The sequence below is a fragment of the Colletotrichum chrysophilum genome (assembly GCF_026319265.1).
Source record: "Colletotrichum chrysophilum strain AFK26 chromosome Unknown scaffold_8, whole genome shotgun sequence".
Classification (NCBI taxonomy): Eukaryota; Fungi; Ascomycota; class Sordariomycetes; order Glomerellales; family Glomerellaceae; genus Colletotrichum; species Colletotrichum chrysophilum.
In genome coordinates, this window is record NW_026517295.1 from 150,940 (window position 1) to 174,702 (window position 23,763).

The following is a 23,763-nucleotide window of genomic DNA, read 5'->3' on the forward strand; positions in this document are numbered from 1 at the left end:
ATCTCCCCGTCTATCCACACTGTCCTTGCTTGCCATTACCCCCCTATCCAACCCCGTATTCACCACTTTCCGCGGTCTGCAACAACACCAGCCAGCCCCTTGATTGACGTCTCCCCAAGGATCTCGAAGACCGAGGCGTCGACTCCCCCGGCGTTGCGGAATATCTAATTCCTGATGCCAACGGCAACGAGGGAGTCGACGCCGTACGCGCTGGGCGCCTTCTCCGGATCAATCTCCTCCGGGAGGAGGCTCATGGCCTTCGCCAAGAGCTGGACCAGGCCAGCGGTGATGATGACCGCCGCCTCCTCCCGTCCGCCGCACTTGGCCAGCATTCTCTTCACGTCGTCCTCGCCAGGGCCCTGTCTGGCGTTGTCGTCCGGCGCGGTTACCGGAATGTCGACGGTGTTCATGTACGAGTACATGGCGGTGCGGGACCAGAAGGGGTCGCCGGGGTTGTTCTGGCGGATGAGGCCGCCGGTGCCGACGCCAGAGACGATCTGAGGGGGCGTGCGGACGCCGGGAACGACCTCGCCGGTGATGGCGCGGGAGACCATCTCGATGAAGTCGTCGTGGCGGATGCCGTAGAAGCCGGCGCCCCGGAGCTTTCCCAGGGTCTCCTCGTCCCCGACTAGCATCCCCGCCTCGAGGACGGGGCCAAGGTCGAGGGACGAGGCGCGGGAGACACTGTGGGCGAGAGCGTCCTGGACAGCGTTGGCGGCGGCGTAATTGGCTTGGCCGCGGTTTCCGATTATTCCAGAGGCGGAGGAGAGGAATAAGAACCAGGGGGCGGCGGCGGGAGAGAGCGAGGAGGGGTTGTCGTCACTGCCGAAGACGTCGACGAGGTTGGAAGCGCCAACGGCCTTGGGTCCAAAGGCAGTGGTCCAGTCGGCATGGGTCATCTTCTCAAAGAGAGCATCCTATGGCTGATGTTAGTGGATGAAGAACGACGGCGAGAGGGAACGACAACGAAAGGGGCTGACATACCTGAAGAACAGCAGCACACTGAACAACACCAGAAACCTTTCCAAGCTCAGGCACAAGGCGCTCCAGAGCATCCGTATCCATGATATCCACCGCAATAGAACGAGCATGAACACCCTTCAGGCTCTTCAGAAAAGCCTCAGCATCAGGTCCACCGCCGGAACGCGAAAGGAACACCAGCTTCTTCGCGCCGTTGTCTGCAAGAAGCTTGGCGATGCTGCGTCCAAGACCTCCAAGACCGCCTGCGAGGACGTAAGTGCCGTCGGGCTCGATGACCGAGGCAAGCGACTTGGTGTGCATCTCCTTGGCCACGGGGGCACAGGTCTCGGGCTTGGCTTCCATCACGGTCAGGCCGAGGTAGGGTTCCTTGTCCATGTGCTTGAAGGCGCTCTCGAAGTCGGACATGTCGAAGCGGCGGACGGGGTCGCACTGGAGGCTGAAGGTCTTTGGCATGCGCTTCGGCATGAGCTGGTCGACGTGCTGGAAGAGTTCCATGACGAGCTCGGGGTCTTCCTCGAGGAGTACACTCAGGTCGAGCTTGACGAACGTGGTAGTCGAGACAGGGGCTTGGATAGCTGATCCAGTCTTGTCCGCGAGCTGAATGATGCATCCCGCTGTAAACTTGTTAGCTTTGATAGAGATGAATGGATAATTGGAATTGACTTACATGCTTTGACACACTTTGCGTTCATCACGATGTGCTCTTGGGTGGGGTTGTAGACGACATCCACTTTGCCAGTGGCAAGAACATCAGCAACGAATGACTCTGAGCTAGCATCCAGGATGTGGTCGTCAGGCAGACCGTGGGAGTCTCGAAGGGTCTTTCGCTGATCACCCGAAGTATCATTGAGAACAGTGGTAAAGATCTCAGCTCCAATATGGCTCGCAATCCGAAGAGCGGCTTGGCCATACGCGCTAGCACCTGCGTGGATAAGAACCTTCTTCTTCGAAGACAGGCGGCCGATGGTGTGCAGAGCGTAGGAGGCAGCGATGAAGCCACTTGGAGTGAAATGACAACGCTCGATGGGGAGCGGTACAGACTTGACAAGCTTCTGATCAACGCGATGGACCGACTTGAAGGCACCGGGAACGATGGCCATGACCTGCTTGCCGCGGTGGTAGTCTTTCACGGCAGATCCAACTCTGGTAACAACACCCATCACATCAAGACCAAGCCTGACTTCGGTGGTGCGACCCATTGCAGTCTGAAGGTCGTTGCTGGACAAAGAGGCGCTCACGGTTCTAATCTCAACTTCGTGCTGGCCCAGGGGCGACGTGAAACGGTTCTCGACGAAGTGGAAGCTGTCGGCGGCGATACCGGGCTTCGAGATGACCATCTCGTAAGAAGTCTTGACAGCAGACGGATCAAAAACTTGCACGTTCTCCAGCTGGAAGCGCGACTCGCTCTCGATCAACTTATTCAGCGCATTCAGGGGCATCAGTCTCGGGATGTAAAGCTTGCCGTCTTCTTCGGCGAATTCAGCCTCTGGGCACTTCGTCAGGATCGACTCTGCAACGGTCCAGATAGTATGCGGCAGCGAAGCCGAGTCGATGGAGGTATCTGCGTCGAGATCAAGAGTGACAATAGTCTTCTGGGGGTCTTCAGACAGGATTGTTCGCGCAAGGGCAATGATGGGCGCGTTGCGAGGATCCGTAGGATGACGGTTCGCCGAACGAGTAACCCACAAGACACTCTTGGCGGTCTCTCGCAGCTTGTGGAAGTCGTTGAACTGCTCCTCGGTCCAGTTATACACAAAGTTGTCGCAGACCTCAACAAGAGAGATGCAGTTCTTGCCGTAAAAGGTTTCGACATTAGACACAGTGCTGATGATGACCTTGAAGCCTTTGTCGAGGAAGAGCTGGATAAGAGCGTTGACAAGACCTACAAGGTCTAGAACGACATCGTCGGGGACAATGATGACAACCTCGCCCGCCGAAGCCATATCGACTTTGTTGACAAAGAAGCGCGCCTCGAAGTGCTGCTCGATTACCCACGGGCTCATGGCATCGTCCGCCTCTAGCTCGTACGTAGCGCGGAGATGGTGAGCATCTGCTGGTTGACTGAGTTCATCCAAGTCATCCGTTCCCTCATCGCAAGCGAGGTGCGAGACTTCGTTGAGGAGCAGACCCTCTGGAGCAAGAAGGTTGAATGCTTCCTCTTGGTCAATACTAGAATCTTTGGCGGTGATGACGATGTTGTATCTGGGAAATTTCTCCTTATCGCCGGGCCAGTTGCGCTGCTCCAAAACGTTCAATGCTGAAGAATGCTCGCATTTCTTCTTCAGGACAGAGAATGTCGAACCATCAAGGACAGTGTAGCGAGACACGCGGGGGGCGCCGCCTTCAGATAGAACCTCCAAGACGTGCTTGGCCAGTTGCTCGTTACCACCGCACTGCAGAACAGCGAGAGAGGGGTACTTGTGCGCCGCCAGGGAAAGCATGTGGTCGAAGTCTTCAGTGGTAGACGTCACGTAATTCTCCTTCCAGACGATCTCGGAGCACAGGTTGCGGTGGTTGGGGATGAAGCCGCCCTCCTCGACCGAAGGAGTCGCGAGAGCTGTGAGGTGCAAGCCTTCGACCACGACAGAAGGTAAGTCCCAGCCGTCCTGGCCAGAGACCATGGTGATCGAGCCCTTGGCGTCACGGAGGCCCGATCTCTCGGCCGTCGCGTATCCCGTGAATTCGTAACCAATGTCGCGCGAGATTTCGGCGGCCACAAAGATGCTGTCAATCATGGACGGAACCATGGGCTTGCTGTCGATGGCGAAGAGCGTCTGGAACATCGAGTCAAGGGTCGCCGGGTGAATGACGTGGGCGTACTCAAAGTTGCAGGGCATCTTGGACTTTGTATCCGGTACTCGGACCTTGCTGATGCAAGCGTTGCGGTAGGTCGAGATGGAGACGACGTTCTGGAAGCAGGGGCCGTAGTTCAGACCCACGACATCCAGGATTTCGTACAGCTGACGCGGCGGAAGCGACTTGTCGCACAGCGCCTGAACCTCCGAGTACTTCTCCTTGCTGTCGCCCGTAGAAAGAGGAGACGCAGTGGTGCTTCGTCGAATCTTGACATGACCGTCAGCGTGTCGAATCCAGGCGCCCTGTTCCTGCTTCGAGTAGATGGAAAACTCCCACTCGGGGTCGGCTTCGGGCTTCGTTGTAATCTGCTTCAGGTTGAGCGAGTACTCGAGTCCGAAGGCGGTGGACGGGATGATCATGGCTCGCTCGATGCGCAAGTTGGTGACTTGGAAGCCAAGCACGTCGGTCACGTCCATCGACAATTGGCTGGCAGCCTGGAGGGCCATGGTCACCATTCCCGCAGCTGGGTATACGATGGTCTTCTGGACGCGGTGGTCTTGCACCCAAGGATTCTCAGCAATGCGGAAGAATCCTCTCCAGCGAGGCTCGAACGTGGTGGCGTCAGGGGATGGAGCTCCGATGAGGTCTTCGCGGCCAAAGTTGCGGAATCGATGCTCAGTGCAGGTGTGGGACTCGTGCCAAAACTGCTTCTGGTGATTCCAAGGGTATGAAGGCAGATTGACGAGCGTCTTGTAAGAACCCGCGGTGTTGCCCCTGAAATTGGTTAGCTCGGCTCAGAAAAGAGAATCCCAAATGACTTACTTCGATATGACACTCAGCATGTCAACCGGGTATCCCCGCGCCCAAACACCGCCGATAGCCTCGAGAGCCGTAACAGAAGCATCCTTCGAGCGACGCATAAGCGGCAAGTACGCCGGCTTGATGTTGTGACTGTGCGCGTCGATGATCTCAGAAAGGGCCGACTCAAGAGTGCCGTGGGGACTGAGCTCAATGAGCAGGTCCGGCTGATGATCAGACTCCATCAAGGATTTGACAGCTTCGACAAACTGAACGGGAGAAACCAGGTTGTCTGTCCAGTATGAGTATCCGAGAGAACCGCCCTGGACAAGACGACCTTGGACCGAAGAAAAGAATTGGACTCCGGTAGGAGAATCAGTCGTGCGAGTGTGCTTGATGAGGTCTTTGTAGTCCTCCTCGACCAGCTTCATGTGGCGGGAATGGTAAGCAATGTCGACGTCCAGGATTTTGCAGAGAACCTGGCATTTCTTGAACTCGTCTCGCAACCAATCGATGTCGCCGACACTGCCAGAGATCGTCACTGAGGTCGGGCTGTTCACGCAGGCAATGCCGAGATCTCTGTGCTGAGCTTTGTTCTCAAGGTGCCGCTGAGCGTCTTCGCAAGACATTCTCACAGCGCACATCTTGCCCTTGATCTGAGGCGCGTTGGTTTGAAGGAGTGAAGCGCTGTAGCCACGGTGGTAGGCCAACGCCCAGGCAGTCTCCGAATCAATGCAAGAAGACGCGTATGCTGCCGCGATCTCGCCAGAAGAGTGACCGACGACACTGCTGGGGGTAACGCTGAAAGCACGGAGAAGATCGACAAGCGCTACCTGGATGGCGGTCGTGGTAGGCTGCGAGATCTGAGGCTCTTGGATGCGTGTTTCCTGCTTGTCCTTCATAATCTCCTCGATGAGGTCGAAGTCGCTGCCGAGGGTCTTGATGTAAGCAGCCGCAGCCTCGAGACTGGTTTTGAATGGACCGAAGGACATGAGCTCGCGTCCCATCTGAGGCCACTGGGCACCCTGTCCACAGAAGATGAAAGCAATCTTGAGCTTGCTGTCGCGGTTTGATCGAATGTAATCTTGATCCTTTCTGGTGGCAAGCTTCTTGATCAACTCGGATTGGCCATTTGCGACAACAAAGTCTTTCCACTCCATGACGGAGCGACGGCATGCAAGCGTGTAGGCATAGTCGTTGGCGTCAGACTGAGGCAGCTTGGGAATACAGCCGATGTGCTGAGCATGCGTGCTCATGAGGCGTGAAACACCATTGCGCTCGTTTGACGAGAAAACGAAGAGCTGAGGGCCACTGGTGACAAGAGGGGTAGATTGAAGGTTAGAATCAGCGTCAATGGTAGAGTTGTGGTTTCCCACGATCTTGCGAGCGGAAAAGTAACGCGAGGGCTCGTCAAGAACAGCATGAGCGTTCGTACCGCCGAAGCCAAAGCAGTTCACACTGACTTGGCGAGGGCCGTCGACCGGCCAGCTGGTAAGATCGGTGGGCACCTGAGATATCAATGTCAGCATCAACTTCAAGGGCGCGGAGCGATTCCGAAACCTACCTTCACCTTCCAGTTCTCGAAGTCGATATTGGGATTTCCCCTTTTAAAGTTGATGTTGGGAGGGATCTGTCCCTTCTCGGTGAGCAGGACGCCCTTGATCAAACCAGCGACTCCTGCAGCACCCTCCAAATGGCCAATGTTCGTCTTGACAGAACCGACAAAGATGGGCTTGTCCTTTGGTCTGTCGGCAGCAAGTGTCTCCGAGATGGCGCTGAGCTCTCTGAAATCTCCGGCCTGGGTTCCGGTGCCGTGACACTCGACGAAGGCGGTCTGCTGCATCTCAAGGTTGTACTTTGAGTAAAGACTGCGGATGTTGGCGACCTGAGCCTCCTTGCTGGGAAGCGTGATGCCTGTGGTTATGGTTAGAGCATTTTCAGTTGTACTTGGATCATATGCCGTGACTTACCTGTAGTGAGACCATCTTGGTTGACGTGGGTGCCGCGAATGACGGCTCGGATGGTGTCGTTGTCTCTGAGAGCATGAGACATCTTCTTCAAGACGACGAAGCCAATACCCTCTCCACGACCATAGCCATTGGCGCGGGAGTCGAAAGCAAAACACTTGCCATCGGGGCTGAGGAAGTTGAGAGCTGTCATGGGCATCATGGTGTTCGGTGTAAGAATCAAGCCAGCTCCGGCAGCGAGAGCCTGAAACGTTAGCATGCGCAGTACGTTTGTTTTCATCGGAAGACTTACCAAATCGCAATCACCAGTGCGGAGGGCTTGCGCAGCCAGATGAACCGCGACCAAACTACCGCTGCAGCCGGTGTCGAGAGTCATGCTCGGGCCCTTGAAATCATATGTGTAAGAGACACGGTTGGCCATGATGGCATTTCCGGTGCCAGTTGCAGCATACTGGGGCTGCCAGTCCATGTCACGCAGACAGATCTGCTCGTAATCTAGGGAGTGTCAGAATTGAGTGAGACAAGGACCGCAGCCAGAACATACCTTTGACGAAAGAGCCGACGTAGACAGCCGTGGGGCTGCCTTTGAGATCCTCGGTTCGAAGACCAGCTGGGACATGTTAAGTTGGATTCTCTTAGGACGAAAGAGGCGACATACCATTTTCAAGTGCCTCGTAGGAAACCTCGAGGAGGAAGCGCTGCTGGGGGTCGATCGCTTTCGCGTCTTCGGCCATGATTGAGAAGAACTAGATCACGAAGTCAGAAAGAAACGCGAACAGATAGCCATAGGCGTGACCGTCGCAGCACTTACCGACGCGTCAAATGCAGCTACGTCGTTCTTGATGAAATGCGCACCCTTGAAAGAAATCTGGAAGCACTCAGTCAGTCATCTCGCATCAGACGATGGAATATGGGATGAAATTGTCAGATACGTACGCTGCCTTGACGGTCGCCGCTCGGATGATAGTATCCGTCAATATTGAGACGATCCTTGGGGAATTCGGACCAAGCAGACTCCTTGTTAACCATCATCTGCCAGAGCTTCTCGGGCGTCGTGGCGTCGCCGGGGAAGCGGCAGGCCATGCCAATGATGGCAATGTCCTCCATCTTCTCGTTCTTGTCCATCCCGACACGATCAGATCGCGTACTCGAACGGGACTCCGACGGGGTATGGTGAAAGAAATGATTGTGCAATCAGCAAGAATGAACAAGTAAAAGAATGCGTTTGTACAATGATCTTTGTGTGAAAGAAGCGCTCCTCCTGTTGCGTAGAGTGCTCTGAGGGGGGAGAGGAAGCAGGAAGAGGGAGATGGAGATGTCCAGGAGGAAGAGAAGGTGAGGGAGGATGAAAAGTTTTCAGAGGAGTTGAGATGGAGAAGACTTTTCTCTTGATCTGGAAGTAAACAGACCAAGGTCAAGAACGAGGGCGGGTGCCCTGACGAAAAGGGCTAGTGTCGACGTGAGGTGAGGTGTGGAGGTGAAGTGAATGTGAGGGTGAATGGGCCGCTCCGATCGTGGTCAACACTTCAGGAAACCGCCACCAAATGCAACCCCCCTTCTTCACAGAGAAGCAGCGGTGTTCTCCCGAAGGTAAATACTCTTCTAGTCACCACTCAGGCTTCTTGGACCCCAAAAGCTGCCCCTTTGGGTAAACGCAACTCTTTTGGTGTGGTGTAGATGACCGGCGGCATGTGCAGAAGGCCGCCTTCATGTGGATCTGACTGTCATTGTAGGCCTTGTTCTTTGTTCAATGATCATGAATGAAGGGCTGCCATGTGGGTATAAGTAAGCCAAACGTCTTTTGAGAACTGATCTATGGCATGGCCTCTTGGCCCGTGATCATGGAAGGCAATGGCCAAAAGTCATCGAAGGCTATAAGATTCTAGCGCATGAACGACACCTTGGATGACGATGACCTCAAAGTTGTCGGAAGGAGCTTGGAATAGAATAAGGTGGAGGCGCAGTCAGCTTTGGCATGCAATCAGCCCTCTGACATAGGGCCGTTGGGGGCCGCAGGGAACAGTGGGAAGGGGACAGAAACTTTGTTCTACGTTGCTGCAGCTAGAGCTCAACTTGCAGATATCCCCACATTTGGTCGGGATGGTGCCTCGGAACGTCCTCTTCACCGTATTTCTCAAACAAAATGTACCAGGAACACTAGCTCGCTGGTGTTGTCAACTTCACAGCCCATGGCAGCTTCAATCTTGGGCGTATTGGGCGGTGCTGAATCCTCCATCTCAAGGTACCCCAGATCATGAAGAGCGTTTGTAGCACGACCAGTGAGGGAGGTAGCCAGGTCCGGAAAGGGGGTCCCGAGTCAGTGTCGATATCACGACTCTGGTACGCTTTGCCACGGTGCTGGGCTGCCAATCATCCCACGTTTTCGAGGGATGGGACGTCAGACAGTATGACCTGAGCAACTGGGTTGCAAAAGGTCAGCATTTCTGCCATCACGATTGTCAGAGTTCACGTCCTCATGGTAGCTGCGGGTTGTATCAGAGAGAGGTCCCAAATCTCCAGTTCCACAGTTCAGTCTCGGGCCGAGGACACATGGAACGCCCGAGGCACCTCCAGAGGGTCCTGTGATTGACTCCTGAAATACCACAGTAGTTTGCTCTTCATCCGCGAGAAGCACTGCCCCCCTAAAAATACCAATCCTTCCGTCCCCGAGATGGAGGCTCCTCTTCAACGGGTCGGCCAGGATTTGCGGCTTCACTTGATAACCGTGCCTTGTGGCAGAGCAGTCCGCCGGTATCGAAAGCATGGGGTCGCCGAGCACAGTTTGGATTTGGCCGTATGTGGAACGACTGCATTCGAAGCAAGTCTTGTCCGCCTCGCCCCCAAGCCGCTGTAACCCACCACCATCCAAATCCAAGCTTCTGATCCGAGGCTAACTTGACGTTGTCGTGGAGCGTGACTTCAAAGCCGAGAAAATCCGCTCTTGGAAAGGCGGCATCTTTGATGTTGGTTGATGTGCCAGCATGGTACATGCAGGAACCCTTATTGAGACATAATTGCAAACCAATCGTCTGACAGAGCGGGCAGACCGGACATCGAACGTCGTCGAAAATGGCATAACCACCGGAGCAGCGGAATTGAATCTGCTGATACGATCGCTGGAGCAGGAATACTTGAAGTTCATATTAAAGAGGTTGCATTCCAGATAACTGCTTCGTTTCGTTCAGTTGACCTTGAGAGGGTTAAGACGAAGCTGGTGGTCCAAAGACCCCCTGCATGTAGTAAAGAGAGGTCAGTATACTTCGGTCCGAACTTGATCCGATCCGACTTCACACACAGTGTCTTTGGTCCGGGCCTCCTTCAGTTCATGTTTACTTTAACAAGGGGTTGGTCGCAGCCATCTTCATCCCCTTTCCAGCCACAGAACGCCAGCATATCTCGCCTGTGGAACCAATCGTGGGAGAGAACTGAACCCGAGCTGGAAATGGCACTGGCTTCATGTTGAAAGGTGACCAGTCGATTGCCAAGACGAACGACTTCGGGTGATACAGCATGAAGTACAACACCTGATAAGTCGAGATGAAGAGGTGTGCCCTCCACTGGCTTGTGGCACACACACCATTTTATCCTATGAAAAGACGCTTGGACTTGCCGCTTCTCCGGCTCCGATCTCCAGCAAGCATCACTTCTCCCGCGCTTCCCCGGACCATTAGGGGAATTCAACGCGAAGTCGCACAAGATTCAGGCTCAATGGCCTTTGTTTTCCTAGCCTACAAAGCCGAGGAAATCTCGTTCGTTTTATCCCATCTCGACTTCTACTCTGCATTTCTGAATATGATCGTTCGCAAAAGCTGCATTCTTGAAGGATCCTGTGGCGCCTTAGCGGATCAGGTCTCGGGATGATGGCTACTCAACCACGAGGCATCTCACGGCACAACGTCCCAAGTGGGGGTTTGACGCATAAGACACCAGAGCGTGGTGGCATTTGGAGGTACACCGATCCAGCAGGAGTTTCGTCACCCCGCCTCGCTCGTGCCTCTCAGACCAGAAAGCTGAGGAGGCACGAGGTGACACGGTCGGTTCGCAGCAGCAACAATAGACAGCCAGTCAACTTCCTGCAGAGCCGGCTCTCCTGAGCCGGGGTAAAACAGTGTCGCTTGTTATAAGATGCCCCCAACTTCCTCAGCTCACCTGAGTGGCTCACTTACGACAGCCATGATCTCGGCCAGTGAAGGGTCTCGGGGTGGTACGACAACGGGAGGTGTCCTTGGCTGCATGGTGGCGACGATACCGTATCTGAGAAACCAACACTGTCAGATTTGGCGAATCTACCGGTACAAGCACTATGCCCCAAGAGAACTAGCAACGTGCCTTTTGGCTTCCCTTGACATCTCATCTCGGCCCCAGACTTAGTAGAAGACGTCTTGTCCTTAGTTATGCAGTCGGTACAGTTGGATGCAAGGTACAGAAAGGGACCCTTTATGACCTTCGTTAAGTCTTGACGCCCTAGCTTTGTCCAACATTGCACAGCACCCGTCATCATCCGTGTCTTCGCCTGGGTGAAACTGTCAGAGAAGATTTCAAGCTCAGGCTGGCGAGAAGTGCTGCTAGCATTGCTCTTGAAAGTAGGTGTCTCGGGCATTCTGGGTAGATGCATTGAGGATCTTGCCCACCTTCGAGAGGGCTTCCATCATTATATGTAATGCACTATGGCCGCTGTCCCAGGCCAACAGCTGTGCAGTTGTGTGTGTCTCCCTCCCTCTTCACTCTGTCTTGTCTGCTACGTTCAGCCAGGGGCAGGAGTGTGCTCACATATGCTCTCGCCTTGAAGGAAGCTTCACCACGACATCATTCTTACATCGGCCAGGTGACCGTGGACCTATCAGCATCAGCAACACTGAGGCTCTGCCTTCACTTTCTTTAAGAGGATCACTTCTTACTGGCGAGGGCAAGCCTCTTCTGCTCTTGCCCTTTCGATTACTTCTCCAGATCTGACATAGGGTTGGTAGGGCAAGAAGTTGTGTTGTGAAGCCCCAGAGCTGCCCTTCCCCTTTGTGTCCGGTCAAGCCCTTTCCAAATTTTCATCCCTGCCCCTTCCTCTGCCTCAACCATTCCCCCTCACTTCCCACACCCAATCTACAATTCTTCCTTCCCTCGTTTCATCCTCCCACAGATTACCATCAACTCAATTCCCTTCCTCTACTTCTCGGATCCCCCATCCTGCGTCTCTGCAAGCCGTACTCCGCGACAGCAAGGATCGAAGACGTGCTCCAAGTTCTTTCGAGGAAGAGGTTGAGATACTTCCGTTGCCTCTCGCACTCATTGCCGAAATAATCGAAACCTCCGCATCCTCGGTCGATCGAGCTCATCACCATTCACCATGGAAGCCCCTCAGCAACCTGCCGCGTCCAACGAGCGAATCGCCCAGCCTCTCTCATACCCCAACCCATCCCTGGGCGACACTGCTGGATTCGCCGCCGCCAATTCTTCTCCTCCTCAGGTCCAAAGTGGTCCCCAACGCAAGCCGCGTCTTTCGGACAAGGTCCATGGCGTTCTTCTCGTCTTCAGGTAAAAGAGCATGCTTCCATTCCGACGATACAAGCTAATTTCGTAGTATCCTTCTGGGCCTGTTCATCTCGACTCTGGATACGTCAGTCATCGCCACGTCTCTCATGAGCATCTCCGAGGAGTTTCAAGACCACGCCAATGCCTCTTGGATTCTTCTCGCCTACCTCCTTACGTACATGGGGTGCTCCGTCGGTGTTTCCAAGCTAAGCGACATCTACGGCCGAAAGCTCATCCTCTTCGTCAGCTGGACCATCTTTCTACTCTGCTCAACTGGCTGCACCGCCGCTTGGAGCATGACATCCCTGATCATCTTCCGCGCTTTGAAGGGCATTGGAGGTGCCGGTCTCTACAGCCTTGCTCAAATCTGCCTCCTCGAACATGGTCCTGCCAAAAACCCGAGTCACATGGGAGCTTTAATCGGTATTACTCTCGCCCTCGCTTTCCTTTTGGGTCCAGTTCTAGGAGGAGCCATCACCTCCAAGGTCAGCTGGCGCTGGATTTTCGGTATTAATCTACCCATCGGCTTATTCGCTAGCACCTGTATCATGCTGTTCTTCCCGGCCGAGCGCCGCGCACACCATATCTTCTCGTTGCGTGCCTTCATGAGGGTTGACCTGGTCGGCATGATGAGTCTCCTTGTTGCCTCCATCACCCTCGTTTTCGCTATCGAGAGGGGCGGCTCTCGGGTCTACGAGTGGAACAGTGTCCAAATCATCGCGGCTTTCTGCGCCTCTGGTTTTTGCTGGATCATTTTCGTTGGCTGGGAGACCTTCCTTAATAAGAAGTATTGCGAACACCATAACCACATCCGATGCGTCCACATGGAGCCTGTCTTTACCGCCGCTCTCGCCCACCGCCGCCCCTACATCTGCGGTCTCATCGTCGCCTTCCTGACCGGAGCCCCTTACGTTGTCTTGACAGTTGCCATTCCCGAACGCATGCAAGTCTTGCAACACGCAACTCCCCTCAGTGCTGGAGTTCACCTCCTTCCCATGCTATCAGGCACTGCTGTTGGATCCTTCCTGGCCGGTGCGATCTGCCGCAAGTTCAATCACACGTCCTACCTCATGGTTGCGGCATCGATTACGCAATTGCTTGGAATTGGGCTCATGTTGTCGCTCGCTAACGTCGATTCGTCTTTCGTGCCCGCGTACGGATTTACTCTCATTGTTGGACTTGGGGTTGGAGTGTCTTTCGGTGCCTCAACCATCGTTGCTGCTGTCGAGGAGGACAAGGCTGTTGCTCAAGGACTCATTGCTCAAGCTCGCGTGCTGGGTAGTTGCATCGGTGTGGCTGTTTGCACCGTCCTTTTCCACAACCGCATAGACTCACTCGTCCACATTCTGAACTCGTCACAGCTCGACACGATGCATTCGACTCCCACGGCATCTGTTCACTTCACCCCGGAACTCCAACGGCGTATTCAGGAGGTTTACGCAGTCGCGTTCAAAGATCAGATCATCTTCTTGACCAGTGTTTGCGGCGCCATGCTGCTTGCAGCCATCTGCTCTTTCGAGAAAAGGCCCAGATCCATCAACGCTCTTGCCGACGCCCAGCGCGCTTTTAAGACAAGCCAACAGGAAGACCGCGATGGAACGGAGCTGAGCGACATGGGTAGCGTGCGTACGGCTCGCGCAGGCTGCAGCAATCCGGCCTAAGCTTTCTCATTGTTCGCGGATTATCTACTTTTATCGGGATAACCAATTTCAGGGAAAAGGAAACAAGCCAGGATCTCTTTTTTCAGGGAGTTAAAAGGGCATCAACAAGGTGTATCGGTTTTCCAACGGGGGGCTCAGGGTGGTCATTTGTCATTCGCGTTTTACCCTACGCATTTCAGGGACGAGTTGACCGTTGTTTCTTGGAGGGTTCTACCAACATTATGGTCGAGGAACACCCATGCATGTAGATTATCTTTTCCACGTTCAAAGAGGCTCGCAAGTGACGAGGCTCTCACAATTGATTCGTACACAAGATCAGGTCGTCCATGTTGGTGTGTTTACTGTTTGCCAAAGATGTATGCCTGTTGCGGCTGAACTTTGCGACGTATCTTGCAGGTCCAGTCTCGGGATTTGAAACAGTACAGAGAAAATGTTTTTGACGTAAGACTGAACCACATTAATGTCTCTGATATGCGGAAGCCTTCCGCTGAAACAACGTTCCCGATGTCTGATTCTCGTGCGTCGAGGCAGCCAAGACAAGAAGGAGCAGTCACGTCTGACAGGTGGTGATTGGTGGCAATGCTCATCTGATTCGGGAGGCAAGAGAAGTCGATGGGGGCTGAGACAATGTGTTCGTCGGCAAGGCAAGTCCTTTGGTTGCTCTTGGTTCTTTGACTGGCGATCTGTGCATCATGACAAGGTGAGAAGGCCGGGGAGGTTAGAGGATGACTTTCCGAGGTCACTCTGTGTCTTTGGCGGATGTAGCAACTGCCGAACGATGACACGTGGGGAGAGAGTTCGTCCACGCGAAAGTGATTAGCAGGCTTGTCATGTCTCAGGGTCGGGTCAGACCTGAGGGCATTGATCCATATTACTACTTCAAAATATCTACTGCAAAGCAATTCTGGGTATCTATTGACGGCTCTAAGATTAATATGCTTCCTCACGTTGCGACCACTCGGGGCCAGGTTGGAATTCAACTGGATACCGTCCGGTCGTGATGGCAGTACCATCAACCTCGAGACGAAAGTTGTTGATTTGCGCTCCACCCTCTTCCAAGGCCCAGACACCAAGCCCAATCCAATTGTCACCATTATAGTTCAAGACGCCTTCGGGAACGGGAAATCTTGTCTGTGGGCCAATGTTGCTGACATATTTCCCGTATTGAAACCCGTTGACGTATAGGATGGCGCGATAAACTCCGTCAGAGTCAGAGATGTCGTCAAAGACGAAGGAAAGTGGGATATCGAGATCCTTCCATGGAAGATCTAGGATCAGTCTTGTGCCGTAAAATGAAACTCCCGGAGAGGTGGTGCCGTCGAACGGCGACCCTAGTTCAGAGAGCTCAGATGGGAAGGGGAGATGGTACCCTTGACGCTCGAAATAGAGACCGCCCTCGTTCAAGGGCCCCCAGAACTTCTCGTGGTAGTCTTCGCCACCCAAGTTTCCCGTGAGCTTCCAAGTTGTGATGTTTGTTGTGGAGCCGGAGGGTGAAGTCAAGGTGTAGTCCAAGATGCCGCGCGGAGTTTTCATCATATCAGTCGCAATGATGAAGTTCTCTTCTAGACCCATAGTGTCGACTAGGATGGTGAGAATGTGTGTGGCGTCTGCAGTGAGGTTTGTGATGGGGTAGCTTGCAGTGTTGTCACCCGAGGCGTCAGGTCCATTCGTGAATGAGCCGAGGAACGTGTCGTTAAGCCAGACGGAGCTTGCAAAGCCTGAACCACCCTGGGTAGTCACATTGAACAGGTTCTCGGTGCCATTCGCAATAAAATAGCCTCGATATATGATGGTGCTGCTGTGGAAGCCATAATCCGAAGCAAAAAGAGATACTGGGGTCGTAAGGTTAGCAGCCGTGTTATTAGACGAATCGTGGTCTGCGCGTGTCCAAGCAGAGTCGTCGTATTCTGCGACAACTTCAGGGAGCGAGTCCGTGTAATACCACCTGAGTGCAGCCAACTCCGGCACGACGGGCGTGGCATCCGAGAGCGATGGTCTTGCAAGCATGTTACCAAGCTTATTCGTGGTAAAATCCGTTTGCCTGTCATTGATCTCCAGCGTAGTAAGCGTAGTGACGTTAACACCGATGATCTCCAATTCAGTGGTTTGGTTGAAATCGCCTTGGATCTTGAGCATTTCTTCTTCGAACCAGACGGACCGGATGAGGTATCCTCCGTTGACGATGAGCGATACAGGATTCATGATAGTTGTACCATAGGAAGAGCCGTCTTCGGCCGGTTGGTCGGCTACCCAGTAGTTATACGCTGAGTTGCGATCTGGGAGATATTAGCGGCTGTGCCATCAAGGATAGCTCTGAATCATAGATACTGACCCAAAATGTAGATCCATAGATCACCGACCGTGACAACCCGTCGCTGCTCTGAAGTCTTCCACTTCAGAACCAAGCTATCTCTGAAGTATCTGAAATGGATATCGTATCCCTCTTGAAATGTCGGGTGTTCAAGTGTGTCCATGATAGCCATCTCGTGCCATTCGTCAGGTCCCCCGTACACCATTAGAATAGTACTGTTCTCGAACTTTTGCCAAGTGAAGATTTCGGCAGTACAGTAAAGCAAGGTCCAGTCGCCAACAGGGTAATCGGCCACGTGAACTTTTGAATCCCGCGGACCAAGCCGGAGCTTGTTACCAATAAACCCAGGGCGAACCGGCCCCCTTGAGGTCTGCAATATCGGGAAGTAGTATGACGTGTCCAGGCTGGAGTAGTTTCTGTGGCGAACCACGAAGTACGATGGTCCATCATGTTGACGCAGCCACGTCATGAGTATCCTTGGGTTACCACTGAGTGCCCATGAAGTCCTATTCACTGGCTTTGCTGTCAGGTACGAGGGCGAGACCTTCAAGAATTGTGCTTCGAGCTTCAACTCCGAATACTTCTCCCTAGCGACGCTTCTATCCTCCTTGATAGCGGCGCCATAGTCGTATGAAGTATAACCTCCTGGGTGGCCCAAGTTGCCCCAATTCGTTCCACCAAAGAGCATGTACACGTTGAAGATGGACACGCCCGCCGCCAGGTTGTTCTTGTAGAATACTCGCTCAAATTCGTGGTTAGTGAGTGCGGCGCAGTTCTCGAAACCATGACCACCCCACGGATCGAAAGAACCTCCCTGAAACTCCAGGATGGAATTCGGAGTGCTAGGGCTTTGTGAGAGATGCAGTCGACGGTAGTTGGTCGGAAGCTTGTTAGCCGGCCATACATCTGGATTACCACAGTCGAACCCTAAAGGGTATCCGTCATAGCCGTAAATATCAGCAGCGCCTACACCCGTGTCAGGTGCGTTGTGGCCTTCAGGTCTGGCGTCGTTGCTAATCATGGGAACCACGATACCGGCCTTCCGGGCCTGGTCAATGACATACTGAAAGTATTCCCCGTCGGGAGACCGCCCCTTTTCGAAGTTGGTGTACTCATTCTCCGGCTGGAAAAGGATTACCGGTCCTCCGTTCGTGATTTGGTTATCAGCGATGATTGCGCAAATCGTTTCCATGTAATTGTCCGTAGCAGAGAGGAACTCTGGATCACTCGTCCGCAGGCGAGCGCGCAGCCTTGATAACCACCCGGGGAATCCGCCGCCAGAGACCTCGGCGTTGATGTATGGTCCAGGCCGCGCGATGAGAAAGACGCCAGCCTCCGTCGCAGCATCGAAGAATGGCTGGAGGTCGAATATGCCGTCTGTGACGATGTTTCCCTCCTTCCCCTCCAGGAGTGCCCAATCAACGTAGAAAGAAACGGTGTTGAGGCCGAGAGCCCTGACTTTCTGGAACAGATCCAGGTACAGACCTGGAACAGGTATGCGGAACGGATGTATCTCTCCAGAAAAGATCATGGCCCGCTCCCCATTGACGAAAAGCGACTGCTCGTCCCAGCTGACGACATCCTGGTACTGTCTCTGATCGATGACATGAAGGCGACCTGAAATGCCGTCGATGAGCAGCCCAAAGGCCAGAAAGGCGAAGGAAAGTATTGACAGCCACATTCGTGATTGCCGTCGCGGGGTCTTCTTGGGGGGCGTAAAAGAGCGTCGAGCCTTTGCATTGGCCGTTCCAAGAACGAGGAGAGTGGGCAGCCTTCGGACGCCATATATGCCGTCGGCCTCACTTTGTTGGGCGAGGGCCCTTGAGCTGATCGATACCGAAAAGAGCGACGTTGTATATAATGGAGCTGTTCATCCAGAATGCAAAAGCAGCGATAGTTTGCCGTCTGCGTTTACTCCAAGTTATGCAAAAAAGAAACGGCATCTGCGCCTATCCAGTGGCGGTGGCATCCTTCCATGCATGCGACTTACTAACTACCTGCTCGCGAACTGCATATGATGAACAGCTCCCTCTCTCCCCCATGACACCTTCCAGAAGGCTCACTTCAAAGGATTTCCGGAAGAACAGGTGTCGTTAACTTCGCATACGAAACGATCGTCCGATGCCCGTGGGACATGCGAACTTTCCGCACAGTCCAATCCTGCAAGTCGCCCTACCAAACGGCGTTGTAAGCTAGACAGAACAAGCTTTTTTGCAGCTTCACCGGCTAAGCCTGCGGGCAACCGTGCGAAGATCTGTTGGTGCTAATGTAGCGAATGCAACTATTTGACGTACATACTTCCGGCAGGGCGAAGACGTCGACGGAAAGCGGATCCGACAATGCAATGCGACCAAGATGCATTAAACGGTCACATGGGGGCTGGCACTAATGAGAACTTCCGGCTGACTGCTACGAAACATTGTGTTGATTTGCATGTTCGAGGCAAGACCACCAGTTGGTGCAAGTGCCGAGGATCACAAGGCATCCCTACTGGTCGTTTGGTTGCATTGAAACCTCGTATATGGTTCGGAAATGGGTTACGCTGCGTGAACAGCCGCTGTTATAAGCTACCTCACAGGGAAACTCGCGGGCTGTCCAGATGTATGACGGCATTCACACATGAACCCAGTCGGAGCCATCGGCCGCGGCTCTGGGGGGTTCTTCTACGAAGCCGACGGGATGTCCATCCTGCTTCCATACTCTGCCGTCCTTCATCACAAAATCGACCTTGCGCAGAGCCCCGGCATCTTCTCTGGGGTCTGCTGCCAAGGCGATGATGTCTGCCCTGTAGCCTTTGGCAACGGCTCCGAACAAGAAGCCGCTCTTCTCCTTGCCGCAGCTTTCCCAGCCTCCGACCATGCACGCTTCCAAGACATCCACCACAGGCAGTCCGGCTGTTATCATGAGCTCCATTTCCAGAGCACCTTCTCCGTGAGGGATCGGACCACCAGTGTCTCCGCCGACAGCGAGACGTACTCCTAGATCATATGCCTTCTTGACTCTCCTGAGACAATCTTCAAAGTATGGCCCATCCGCAGACTTCTTTATCACCGAAAGCGTCGGCACATATATGGTACCCTGACGACGCATCTCACGGAGAACCTGGTCGTTTCCTTCGTTGCAGTGTTCAATCGAGTCGACCCCCGCCTTGATAGCCATCAGAGCGCTCTTCGTCACAGTCGTGTGCGCAGCCACCGGCAAATCAGCCAGCCTGGCCTCCTCCACAATGGCGTCCATCTCCTCCTGGCTGAACATCGTCACCGCCGGGTTGAGGCCCGTCATGACAAACGGGGGGGCGTCTCGCGGTGGGACCAGCGGAGGCGGGAACCGCATGATCTTCCGCCGGTAGTCGGCGTAGAACTTGATCACGTCGGCGCCGTCCCCCACACGCCGCCGGACCGCCCGCCTGACCTCCGCCACGCCGTCGCACACGTCCGCGATGCGCGGCATCGTCGCCATCACGTTCTCATGGCGGACCTCGTAGGACCCGGTGCTCGCGAGGCACTCCGTGGCGACGAACAGCCGCGGGCCGGGCACCAGGCCGCGGTTGACGCAGTCGCGGAGGTTCGCGTCGAACGAACGCATGCCCTCCGTCCCCAGGTCGCGGTAGGTGGTGAAGCCGGACAGGAGCGCGAGGCGGAGGTGGTTGGTGGCGCGAACCACTCGTTCGACAATGCTCTCGTCGCGTTCTTGGACGGTTGAGGAGGCCTCGCTGAGTGAGTGTCAGATGTTGAGGCCCAATTTCCGCGGATGACTTTCATTGTTTGCTCACTCGTAGGGATGCAAGAAGACGTGAGCGTGGGCGTCGACAAATCCTGGCATGACGACCTTTCCGCGAAGGTCGATGTCGCCCGCCCTTACACTGATTTCCTCGTCATCTTTCCTCTTGTAAATATCGGCGATGATGCCCTGGGCCTTGTCGACGACGATTGAGGTGTCTTTGACGAACGACTTGGTCTTGGAATCAAAGAGCAACGACGTGTGCACCGTGAAAGTGGAGGACTCCGAACTCATGATAATCCTGCGTGGGGGAACTATGTTTGGGCGGATCTGTAAAGCCAATATGGTGGAACTGGTGTGTCTTGGCTGTAGGGAATAATCGGTGGTATCGGGCGATTTGGAGACTTTTTGTTACTGACGTACCTATGAAGTGTTTACCTTATCTATGCAACCGCGTACAGTCGCTCGGGTGGCTGGCATTGGACGACTAGGAGAATGCATTTTAGGCAGGTCACTGGCGGTAAGAGACATGCAGTACACAAGCGAAGGGACTTTCGTTACGACAAAGGCTCTAAAACAGCAAAGGTAACTCAAAAGGGAAAACAATTCAAACGTACGGTCTGTCGATCTCTGCCAGAATTACATTGCAAAGGAGCATCACCTCCGTCGTAAGGGAGATATCAAGAGTCCTCAGCAGAGCGAAGTCGGCTTGCTAAGTAATCAGCACCCGGCAGCCTCTGAAGAAATTTGAAGCCGCAAGATGGCCGATGAAGCAAAATTTTCAATCCCCATTAAGTCGCTTTGATATCCCAATGCCGGTCTTCACCATTGATTTTGCTCAAAGAAGAGCAAGACGAGCTCTTGCGACATACGAATCCGAGCCATGCGAATGCGAGCCGGCTCAAAAGTGGGTACAAATTAATGGAATACTGTTTGAACTAGCAACTTCAACTATTCATGTCCTGATTGCGTGATCGTATAGATGACTACGTTACTTCTAGCCAGAGTTCCCGGTGAGGGCGGAATCAAAATTGAGTCCAAAGATGCAAATCCCGTGCCCGAAATCCGTTCTAGTTTTCAATCCCATACCAGGGGTGCAACCGTCGTTGGGCATCACGATGCCAAAGATATAAAGTCTCTCGGAGGTGATCTCCAGCATCTGTTCAGACAATGGAAAAGATATTTCGTCGTCCCAGAAGCCTCCAAAAATGCGCCTGATCACAATCTCTGTCCTGAGCTCTATACTTGGCATCCAAGTTGTTTCCGGCTCCCCTGATCTTCCCATCGTCGACCTTGGATACCAGCTTCACCAAGCGTCCTTCTACAACGTAAGTCAAGATGCTCACAGGAACCATTCGGAAGTAAAGCGAGCGTCTAACTTGGAAGAGCGTCGCCGGCCAACAGCAAACTGGAGGCTTCTACAACTTTTCAAACATCCGGTACGCCGCACCACCAGTCGACAACCTCCGCTTCCGCGTGCCGGAACCACTGGCCACGAACCGTACCGTAGTCGAAACCGGCGTATCGGGACGCGTGTGTCCCCAGAGTTCGCAGGCGTGGTTATCGGAAGCCATCGCCTTCGTGACAAACGTCACCCAAGGACTCGCGTTCAGCTCGTCTGCTTTTAGAGAACAGCAGTCTGCGAACGCCTCTACGACGCCCGTCCGTCAGCCAGACCCGAGAACAAACGAGGACTGCCTTGTTCTTGATGTCGTGGTCCCAAAGTCTGCCTTTGAACGACACCAGTCCACGAATATCTCGGGCTCGGGCGCACCGGTACTCGTCTGGTTCCATGGTGGCGGATACACGACTGGTAGTAAAGACCAATTTGGAGGTCCTGCTGGTCTCCTGGCGCAGGCGACAGCCTTTGAGCCCGATGGTCTGGTCTTCGTTGCGATAAACTACCGTCTAGGAGCCTTTGGCTGGTCAGCCGGGCCCACGATACAATCAGACGGTGCTGCTAATGTCGGGCTGCTTGATCAAAGACTTGCTTTGGAGTGGGTACAGAAACACATTGCCAAGTTTGGAGGCGATCCAAAGAAGGTTACCGTCATGGGCGAGTCCGCAGGCGGCGGCTCTCTGACGCATCATATCACGGTAAAGTCGCCAACACCCTGCATCATTGAGGTCTTTCCGGCGAACCACCGCTGACACTGTACTTCCTAGACGTATGGGGGCAGCAAAGGGGCAGCCCCATTTCGCAGGGCAGTCATACAATCGCCCGCTTTCTTTCCCCATGTGGATGCGAGTCAACAATAGAAGAATCTCCAGACCTTCCTCACGTTGCTGAACGTCTCAACGCTTGCCGAAGCCCGGAAGCTGCCATCGTCAGCACTCTTAGCCGCCAACAGTCAACAAGTCGCGCAATCGCCGTATGGCCAGTTCACTTACAATCCCGTCATCGACCATGGCTACGTGCCTTCTCACCAGGCAACTCTCTTCGCCCGTGGTCAATTCGATCGAGATGTTAATGTGATGTTCAGCCACAATGCGAACGAAGGATTAATCTTCACTGACCCGAGTGTCACCGACGGCTTCGCTTTTCGAGGACTCATCAGTAAGCTCTTCCCAAGCTTCAATGCGTCGTTAGTCGAGCACATCGCCGAGGTTGCTTATCCTCCTGTGTTTGATGGCACTCAACCGTACGTCGACGATTTGGGTCGCGGTACTCTCTTGATGGCCGAGACTCGTATCGTTTGCAACACCCTTCTCCTACGCCGAGCCTTCGGGAACGCGAGCTAAGCTTATATCTTTGCTGTCCCGCCGTCCTTGCATGGAGACGACCTCAGGTACACCTTCTATAACGGTGCTTATGGAGCACAGATGGACAGCCGTTCTCTCAACGTGACGATCGCAGAGGTCTTGCAGGACTATATAGCGTCGTATGCCATAAGCGGGACGCCGGCAGCAGACGTCTCGGGAGTTGGCGTCTTTCCAAAAGTAAGAAGCAAGTCCACGGCATGGACTCTGGACGTGGCTGGTGTGCAAAGCGCCGTCGACGGTGCTGTGAACGATAGATGCTCATGGTGGCAGGCCAATTGGGAGGCCTTTCCCGACACTACCTAGACTCAATATTAAGCTTAAAACCTCTCATCGTAATCAAGTTTATTTTGGCTTGAGTTTCACAGCCAGCTGATTTCAGGTGCGCCCTCGAGGATATTTGGAACCCAAAGCCCACTGACCCGGGAGGGAAGTTTTAACATTGGCAATCGTGCGGTGGCTAGGCGGGTGCCCGGTGCAGATGTCAGGGCGTCGGAAGCCAGCGGCTCCTCCGGTTGCACAGCTGCAGGCGGTCCCTGTTGAGCGGATTACGCCCACCAAGTCTATGGAGAGCCATTGAGTATTATTCCCGGGATGTGGGAAGAGGAGGAACCCATGACAAAGACGAGTTTTAGGCGGAGATATTCTGCTCCCCAACATAGGATGCCCTGATGGCAAAGCTGGGCGAAACAATGTTTTCTTGACACAAGGTTTTTGCTGCTTGGAAAAGTGGGTGTCGAGAGGTTCATCTGGAATTCGGTGCCCGCTCGAGCAATGACGCACGGAAAGGCGTTTGGTGAGCCGAGGAACATGGCAGATCAGGCCAAGCTGACATCCGAGGGCCTCCCGCCACAAGTGGCACTGGTGCATTGCTCGACTCGATGAGCTGCCCGACGATAGCATCATGGTGCAGGCTTCAATACCATCGGTGAAGCATAAAAACATGGCGAGCATGGAAGTGACGTCGGCCGCTGCTGAAGGCGAATGCTCGGGTGTCCGTTGAGGCGATGCTCGACACTGGAGATGGATGTGCATGACATAGTGACATGCGGTTGTGTTTCTTGGTCGGTTCTCAGGACCCTGATCCGCTGTCAATAGGACCCCTCACGTATTAGGCTGTATCGCCGTTCTCTCCAGCGAAAAGGGAGGCGGTAGATGGCGAGCGACCGAGGATTGCCGAGTTCTGGAAGAAGTGTGGAATCCGGATTTCTCGTCGGGGCGGGCAGGAATGACGAATGCAAGAGGG

The 23,763-nt window shown here is 54.1% G+C and overlaps 5 protein-coding genes across 5 annotated transcripts; 2 read left to right on the top strand and 3 right to left on the bottom strand.

The window, feature by feature from the left end:
* Positions 1 to 164: 164 nt before the first annotated feature.
* On the bottom strand, positions 165 to 7,667 carry COL26b_001739 (Type I Iterative PKS; the record flags this gene model as incomplete). The annotated part of the gene is made up of 11 exons (XM_053174681.1): positions 165 to 917; positions 985 to 1,595; positions 1,649 to 4,551; positions 4,600 to 6,083; positions 6,140 to 6,489; positions 6,546 to 6,786; positions 6,835 to 7,037; positions 7,087 to 7,152; positions 7,201 to 7,288; positions 7,354 to 7,410; positions 7,479 to 7,667. 11 exons carry the CDS (start codon positions 7,665 to 7,667, stop codon positions 165 to 167), a joined length of 6,945 nt encoding a protein of 2,314 aa, XP_053041304.1.
* A 4,213-nt stretch (positions 7,668 to 11,880) lies between these two features.
* Positions 11,881 to 13,726, top strand: COL26b_001740 (uncharacterized protein; the record flags this gene model as incomplete). The annotated part of the gene is made up of 2 exons (XM_053174682.1): positions 11,881 to 12,068; positions 12,115 to 13,726. 2 exons carry the CDS (start codon positions 11,881 to 11,883, stop codon positions 13,724 to 13,726), a joined length of 1,800 nt encoding a protein of 599 aa, XP_053041305.1.
* A 930-nt stretch (positions 13,727 to 14,656) lies between these two features.
* COL26b_001741 (uncharacterized protein) lies at positions 14,657 to 17,718 on the bottom strand (the record flags this gene model as incomplete). Its single annotated transcript, XM_053174683.1, has 2 exons — positions 14,657 to 16,002; positions 16,059 to 17,718. The coding sequence occupies 2 exons, from the start codon at positions 17,716 to 17,718 to the stop codon at positions 14,657 to 14,659; spliced, it is 3,006 nt and encodes a 1,001-aa protein (XP_053041306.1).
* A 932-nt stretch (positions 17,719 to 18,650) lies between these two features.
* Positions 18,651 to 20,051, bottom strand: COL26b_001742 (uncharacterized protein; the record flags this gene model as incomplete). The annotated part of the gene is made up of 2 exons (XM_053174684.1): positions 18,651 to 19,749; positions 19,810 to 20,051. The coding sequence occupies 2 exons, from the start codon at positions 20,049 to 20,051 to the stop codon at positions 18,651 to 18,653; spliced, it is 1,341 nt and encodes a 446-aa protein (XP_053041307.1).
* Positions 20,052 to 20,965: 914 nt separating this feature from the next.
* Positions 20,966 to 22,499, top strand: COL26b_001743 (uncharacterized protein; the record flags this gene model as incomplete). Its single annotated transcript, XM_053174685.1, has 3 exons — positions 20,966 to 21,085; positions 21,144 to 21,854; positions 22,017 to 22,499. 3 exons carry the CDS (start codon positions 20,966 to 20,968, stop codon positions 22,497 to 22,499), a joined length of 1,314 nt encoding a protein of 437 aa, XP_053041308.1.
* Between the last annotated feature and the right edge of the window lie 1,264 nt (positions 22,500 to 23,763).